Source organism: Cajanus cajan, chromosome 6 (genome assembly GCF_000230855.2).
Source record: "Cajanus cajan strain Asha chromosome 6, NIPB_CcT2T_4, whole genome shotgun sequence".
In the NCBI taxonomy this organism is placed as follows: Eukaryota; Viridiplantae; Streptophyta; class Magnoliopsida; order Fabales; family Fabaceae; genus Cajanus; species Cajanus cajan.
This window is the reverse complement of record NC_138522.1, coordinates 15,541,473-15,550,098: the sequence shown is the minus strand read 5'-3', so window position 1 is coordinate 15,550,098 and position 8,626 is coordinate 15,541,473. Positions and strand designations below refer to the sequence as shown.

Sequence of the window (8,626 nt, the reverse complement as noted above, 5' to 3'; positions counted from 1 at the left end):
GTTCTAGACTGCCTGGGTTAGTTGTACTACTTGATTTTGTATTCTGGACTGTAGGCAGGTTTTGAGTGTATTAAAAAGTAAAGAAACTCTTCAAAAAATGCATAAATTAACATCGGACTAGACCATGTCTGACGTAAATTTACGTCAGATATGGTACAGTCCAACGTAAATATTTTGGTGTTATTTTTCTTGTTTTTACAACTTTTTTATGTTAGTGTTTACAAATCTCCGACGTAATATTACGTCGGCTTTTAAACCCGACGTAAATTTACGTCTCCCGCATTCATGTCGGACTGTTTTATGACGTAAAAATCTTAAAATAACAGACGTAAAATACCTCTTTTGCACTAGTGCATCTCTATGTCTTTTCCTCCCCCTCTCTCCTTTTCCCTCCCCTCTCTCTCATTTTATTTCTCTTTCTCCCTTTCTTTCATTCTCACTCTGAGTTTCACCCCCTTCTCTCTCTCTCTCTCTCTCATTTTATTTCTCTTTCTCCCTTTCTTTCATTCTCACTTTGAGTTTCACCCCCTTCTCTCTCTCTCTCTCTCTCTCTCTCTCTCCTCTCTCTCTCTCTCTCTCTCTCTTGTTAAATTATGTATTTAAATAATATTAACTATAAATTTTCAACTTTTAAAAATATTTTAATGTCATATTTTTAAATAAAATTTTAGTAAGTAACTATATCTAATGAGTTTAGTTTTAAAAATGATATTTTTGTAAAAAAAATATTTATATATCCAAGAATATACTATTGTAACAAAACATAAAAATATTTAATTCTCGGAAATCCAGTATATGAAATCTTTTAGGAACTTTTATGAATAACCAAACAAATTTTAGTTATTTTCATAAATTATAATTCCCGAGATTCATAATTATCAAGAATCATGGTTCCTAAATATGAAAAAATTTATTTCCGACCAAATATCTCTTAAGGGATAAAAGTGTAATTTACTTTATAATTTAATATATAATAAATATATAATAAATATAATTCTTATATATCTTAAAGAGGAGAATATAATTTATATTAACAGTACTAAATTAAATAGATAAAATCGTATATTTTGACATAAGTTGGAAAATGATGTAAATATTTTATCACTCGGAACATAATTTACTCATAAGTTTATTAAGATCAACAGCTGAATTCATTTTGATATACTTGTTTCCTGTGATTTAATTATAATGTTACATAATTAAAGCAGGTGTGCCGTTGGGTTTAAAGGGTGTCAAATCTACCTTCTATATAATTTAGTATGTTTTAACAGATAATAAAGATACGTGCCCAATGAAAAATTAAAATAAGATATTACCTCACGTAATTAAAAAAAGGACTTGAATTAATATTGTACAGGCTTGAGTGTTTAATAATACGAGATTATAGATGAAAAATGAAATTTTAAATATCATCAGTTAAAAAGTAATTCATGTTAAAATTTAAAGAAGTGAAGATATATTAATGTGAAAGAGAAATTGAAAATGATTAAAAAATTAACAAGATTATTAAAATAATAGTGAAATCTTATTTATAATAATGAAAAAGGAGAGTGACACTACAAGAAAATTTTCGTATAGTGACATACACCATAAAATGACACAATACATATCACTAAAAATTACTTTTATCCACATGATAAATATAATAATATGTTAATATATTATTAAAAAATGTGAGTATAGGTTATAGTGACACATAAAATATGTTGTTAAATCTCATTTAAAATTAACACTAAAATTGTATGTAGTTATATGTCAAATAAATATATATATACATATATTATACTTATAATGATACTTTTTGTATCTCATTATATGTAACATGTCTTGTAATGTAAAAATAGACATGTATCAATGTTCAAAACTGAATTTTTAAAATTATGATATAAAAATTTATTAATATTATAGGAAATACATAATAGCCATAAGAAGGAAGCATGTAGAACGATGTGGAATGCAATTTGATGATATCCGCCCCTTGTAATCACAACAAAAGTATAACTAACATTGAGTTATTTTTATATCCATTCACACTTTTCGCTTTTGGTTGGCTCCAGGAATATTTCTATTTCACTTTAAGTATCTATAAAAGTGTTAAAAATGATGAAGTTAATGTTAAATTATTATTTAACAATTACCATGTTTTTTTTAAGGTATACTGCACATGAAGAGCTAGAAATAACAATATTCATGAATAAGGAATAAACAAATGACGACCACATAAGGGGAAAGTATGATTCTCCTATTTTTGAGTTCAAAAATAGTATATATTCATGAGGATATATTTCTGTGTATCCATTGGCCCCTCTTCAATTTTTTTCCACTAAGAAAAGCTCCAACCTTGGATTCTTGGCTGCTGTTTGTAATTAATTTGAGCTATTGAATTATTTCTCACTTTTAAGTACATATCTGTTTCTTCCTCGCTACTGGCTTATCTGTTTAGGATATATCTCCAATCACATAGGGCTCCGTTCCAGATTCTTTCACATATTATTTTGACAATTGTTCAAACTCGTGCTACTAACATATCTCAAGACAGAAGAGAAGTATAACACATTTTTGTCCACGAAAAACATTTTGATGTGCTCCTGTTAGTTTCTTGAAAACCAAATTATATGACTTTTGAGGTCTCCAAAAAACTTTCTTAAAACAGTTTTCTAAAGTTGAGTTATATATGCCCCAAACCGCTGTCTTAAAAGATATGAATTTTAATTTGGGGCATTGAAATTAAATACGAAAGAATATGTTATTATTGTCGTTTCGCTACCTAAATTTATTATCAAATTTATGTTATATTTGAATTTCTTCAAGGTTAATATTATATTTTCAAATTTTCAATTTCAATTTGTTCAAAGTTAATCAAACAACATAATCAAGTTACATATTTAGTAACTTTATTATTCTTTAAGATTGAATCAAATTAGATTTGATTCGTACATATTTTAGGATAAATGCTATATTGTATACAAGTTTATTTTTCAAACATCACAAAGTTATTACAGGATCAAGTAAGATTTATTACATGTTGATATTTAATCAAATCACCATAGACTTGCATCTCATCCTCAAATTCACAAAGAAGTTATGCAAAGAAGCTTCAAGTTATGTCACTCATCCATGCTTTGGCTTAATTATGGATCACTGAACCAAAATGAGCACTTAAAAAACTAAAATTATTTGAATCTCACTCACTAATTAATAAAGTCTTGATTTAAAATATTGAATCAAGATTTTAACTCATGCCTTCAACTTGAAACTTAATTAAAAATTGTTGGTTTATTAAAAATAATTTCCCAGGAATAGTTCTTTGATTCTATTAATCTAACTTAAAATAATATTTTTGTTAGAATGATAAGTGAAAAAGTTATCTCTCGTGGAATTAAACCTAAAAAATTCAAAATATTAATATTCAAAACTAATTTCCATCAACTCTAGTATAAATGCTAAAATGAAGATAGAACTAAGAGTATAGATTTAAGCTAACTTTTGATAGTAAGACTAAAGTTATTGAACTGTACGTGTATTAGAGCTCTTTATCCATTAACTAGAAATGAAGGAGAAATTTCACTGCAAAAGTGTGATACTACTTAATTGATGAAGGGGAAATTTCACTGCTAAAGTGTGATACAATTTAACTAAGAGTAAATAAATTATAATTTTTAAGAACTATGAAATATTAGTTCGTTAATACAATTTCAAACTAGGGTTCCAAAATAACATTCCTTTTATTCAAAAACTAAAGTTTGGAAAATTTATGATCAAATTTCAATTATTATTAGATGAAATTCTTCATGCTTTAGGTGAGAGAATGCATAGCTGCTCATCATATTCTTGATATTCAATAATTTATCCAAAGTTAGGTTTAAATGTATATTTCATGTAGCCAATTTACACTAAACAAAAGCATGTTATTATAACTATATAAGCTAGAAATGTTGCTCCAATTATGCTTAAAAATGAGTTCATAACCAAGAATCACATTTGTTATTTCATGTGATATGAGATATGAGAAAAAAACCCTAAATGTTATTTACGCCCTACATCCATTCTAAAACAGTATTACAAAAATCTTTCAAATCATGATGACTTGTAATCCAATTATAAGATTCAAAGATCATAAACATTTTATGGTAATTAAGCACACATCAAATAACATGTAACAGTTGTATAATTAATTCTATATATACATCAATTATATTCTTCATGGACGTAGTTCCTTCGCCTTAACCAAGAAATAGTGTATAATCAGTCTACTAGTATATTCATGGTAGTATAATAATAATAATAATAATAATAATAATAATAATAATAATAATAATGAGGATTGAACAACCTCATCATGTAACACATTCATTATATGTGGATTATCAATTAAGGTTTTTAACCACACATATATACATCATGCTAGACCTAGGTTTATAGGATGAAATTAGCACTTGACAATAAGGAAAACAAAAAAATAAGAGGATTTCATAACAACAATATATAAAGTTGGTAATAAATAATTAGTTAGAAATACAAGTTATTGCAACAACATTATTGTAATTAAGTTTACATAAGCATGTATATATAGGCCATTTTTGTGTTTTCCTCAATGGTTTGAAAGTAAAGTAAAATTCACACGAATTAATTCTCTAGCATAACTCGTTTAAGAACACAAAAATTGAAAACACAATTATATGGATCCCAATGGAATCCAATCTCATCACCTTCCTTTAGATCTCTTCTTCTCACAAAATCTTGATTCCACTTTCCAATAAGAACATAGCTCTTGGATGAAGACCATCGTTTTAGAACAAGTTGGTGCATGGATTTTGTGTCCATGTCCCAAACTCTAATTGGGGTCCCTTCTTCGGTTTCTGCAGCTCTTGCATGATCTACATCCAACATAGGAAGAATTTGTTTCTTGACCAAATCTGCAGCTAGCAAGAGTCTACTTAAGATTCCCAAATCACTATCAGTTAGTGTCTTCTTGATCTTCCATGGGTCATCGTAAAGCTTCAATGTTGTTGAAACTCCCTTGTTCATCTCTTCTTCATTTTTGTTGCTGTAGTATTTTCTCCTTGATGTCCTAAAGCTAGAGGATTCACATATGGTGGATTTTCTCTTCTTTTGACACTTTTCTCTTTCATTTGCACGAGTATTGTTCATGATAGAAGAAATGAATGTCAATTTTGATGGAATTTGTGGTTTTAAACTCATAAGAAAGGTTCAAAGAGCTTTGAGTGTTTCCACAACTAGATAAGTTCCTATAACATTTTCTTTTGTATTTGTGATTGTGAAATGGAAGTGAAGGCTTGTGTGCTCTTTCTTTCAACATATAAATGGATTTATCATCTTTGTCATAGCCGGTAGAAAGGCATTTCTCATTTTTCTTTTCAAAAGTATGATCCAGATAAGAATATTCAATGTCAAACAAACTTATTGTCATTTTTCCATTCATGCAATTATAATTTATTGTAGAAACGAAATATTTAATTTTTCTTAATTTTTTTATAAAAATAAATTATATTGATTAGGTTTTAACCCACTTTCTTAAAAGAATTAAAAAAATTGTTAACACGAGATTAGAATCTAACTAAGGCTTTTAGGAAGAAAGAGGATAGAATGAATAGGAACTGTGAATCATAATTTTGACCTCTCATTTGAATCGATATCTTCCTTGCTATTGGCTACATATGGTTGGGGTACCTCCAATCACAAAAGGGCATTGTTCCAGATTCTTATTCAAGTATGATGTCATAACAATCATTAAAACTCAAGCCACCAATAGAACAAAACAATATGTCACATTATTGACCAAGAACAAAATTATGATCTAATCCTCTTTCTTGATCATGCTCATATCTCTTGAAAACAAATCATGAGTCCTGTAGATTCTTTTATCACTTAAAAATGATTTTGATTCCTATTTAAATTCTCTAAAAAATATATTTTTAACAATTAAAAATGCAAGTAAAAGTAATGTGAGTAAAACATATAATTAAATTTTTTAGTCAAAGAAAAAGTAATTTGCATAAAATATAATAATATTCATCTCGTGATTCAGGTAAATATTTATAAGTATAAAAATCATATAAATATAAATATATAAATTATAAAGATAAATTATTACATCAAATAAAAAGCAGTGCCAAACTTTTGTGGAAAATAATTTTAGTAATATTTTTCATCTGAATATTAATAAATTTTTTAAGAGCAACATTTGAATTCATTCTGATGTGTTTGTTTCATACAAATTAATTAATTTTGGTTACATAATTAAAGCTGGTGTGCCATTTGGTTTGAAGCGTGTCAAATCTATATTGTATATAATTTAGAATGTATTATCCTAGCTGAGTGCCTACTAAGTTAGGATGGTGGAGAAAACATTAGCCCTCACCTCAGTGCTCATTTTGTTTTTTTTTTTTTTTTTAAAAGTAAAAGAAAAAATAACTTAATATGTATGAACAAATAAGATACGTGCCACAAGAAAATAATTAAACTGAGATAACACCTCAACTTAAAAATGAAAGTCTTTTATTTATTAAAATTATAATGATAACACTAGATTTTGAAGTTAAGACTCGTGCATACTATTTCAGTTCTTTTACTAGGTCAATCCTAGTAGTACTTAAAAAAACTATTACATTAATACTATAACGCTCGTTAAATAAGATTGGATAAAAAATCAACATTAATATAAATTTAAAAGTACTTAATGTTATAATTTTGAAGAAAAAAGAAACGTTAATGTAAAAGAAAATTGAAATTTTTTAGAGAATTTAAAATTTAGCAAGATTAATTATAATAATACAAAATAATAGTGAAATCTTCTTTACAATGAAAAGGAGAGTAAAAGTAGACTTTTATCTGGTGTAAAAAAAAAAAAATCGACATTATATCTACGTTTAAAACCCAAGATTTAAAATTATGATATAAAAATTTACTATTGTTATAGAAAATGCATAATACCCATAAAACGGAAGCAAGTAGAACCACGTGGAATGGAATTTGATTATATCCGCCCCTTGAAATCACAACAAATAGACAAAATATAACTAAAATTGAGTTATTTTTATATCCATTCACACTTTTCGCTTTTAGTTGCCTTCAGGAATATGTCTATTTCACTTTAAGTATCTATAAAAGTGTCAAAAATGATGAACCTAATGATAAATTACTTTTATTTATATGTTAGGAAGTTTTTATAAGGTATACTGCACATGAAGAGAAATTATAATATTCATATATAAGGAATAAACAAATCTCGACCACATAAGGGGAAAGCATTATTCTCCAGTTTTTGAGTTCACAAATAGTGTATATTCATGAGGATATATTTCTGCGTATCCATTGGCCCCTCTTCATTTTTTTCCACTAAGAAAAGCTCCAACGGTGGATTCTTGGCTATAAATCTTCTTCATGCTAATAAATTCTGAGCAACGGAATTATTTCTCTTTTAAATACATATCTGTTTCTTCCTCACTACTGGCTTATCTATTAGGATATATCTCCAATCACATATAGGGGCTCCGTTCCAGATTCTTTGATATATTATTGTGACAATTGTTCAAACTCGTGCCACTAATATATGTCAAGAGAGAAAAGAAGTATACCACATTTTTGACAGCGAAAAACTTTCTGAGTTGCCCCAGTATGTATAACTTTTGAAGTCTCCAAAGTCCAAATTAATTAAGAAATCAGTATGACAAGCTTTTCTCTGAACATTATTATGAGTTAAAAATTCATGTCTTACATGATAGGAACAAAATATATTATATAACTGAATAATAATTCTTATTTTATAAAATTATATTAAATTTAAAATAAATTTCTTATGATGGTATTATAATCTATGCTAAATTTATAGTCATCCATCATTTATATATATCATTACCAAATTCAATAGTATTTAACATGAGTGAGCTTGAGAGTTGAATAATGTTAGATGTAGATAAACATGATAATAATATGACTTTTAGTAAGGTTTATATTTTAAAACCTTATCTTTATTTATGTTGTATTTAATCAGGTTTGGGTACATTAGAGGAGAACCCATCAAATTATTTTATAATTCTAATTTAAATAATAAATAAGAAGGAACTTAAAAATAATTAAGAATTAAATTAAAATTTTAGTAAAATGTATAATTTTAAGTTTGATACTTATTTATTATCATAATTTAAATTATTTTAATATTACAATAATTAATTTATATTTTTAATAATTATAAAAATGAATATGTAATAAAAAAATTTAACTTTAATATATATATATATATATATATATATATATATATATTACTTTCTTTTTTTCAAGTTGAAAAAAAAAACGTATCAAAATTCGAACTCGTCATATCTTAACCCAAGGAGGCTAAATTAAAAAAGCACAAATTTCACGTATAGGGATGGAGCTACGAGGATCTGTGGCTCCTGACTTTTTATTTTTTTATTTTCCAATTAGTAACTAATTTGATAAATAATTATAAGCCAATAATTAAGGACAATCAGAACAATATGCAAGTACAGTAAAGAAAATATTATATTCAAATAAAATACTACTATAATCTAAACACACTATTGGGGTTGGCTTATCATTAGAAAGTTCTAATATAATATATGATAATTAAGTTTATAAATATTTT

The 8,626-nt window shown here is 26.5% G+C and overlaps 1 protein-coding gene across 1 annotated transcript; it reads right to left on the bottom strand.

Moving 5' to 3' along the window:
• Window positions 1–579: 579 nt before the first annotated feature.
• LOC145958977 (B3 domain-containing protein At2g33720-like) lies at window positions 580–7,960 on the bottom strand. The gene has a single exon (XM_083076790.1). The coding sequence runs from the start codon at window positions 5,200–5,202 to the stop codon at window positions 4,627–4,629; it is 576 nt and encodes a 191-aa protein (XP_082932916.1). The 5' UTR covers window positions 5,203–7,960; the 3' UTR covers window positions 580–4,626.
• Between the last annotated feature and the right edge of the window lie 666 nt (window positions 7,961–8,626).

Bases quoted from the DNA above. Each gene is read 5' to 3' on its own strand.
- LOC145958977 (XM_083076790.1), bottom strand. From the start codon at position 5,202: ATGAGTTTAAAACCACAAATTCCATCAAAATTGACATTCATTTCTTCT.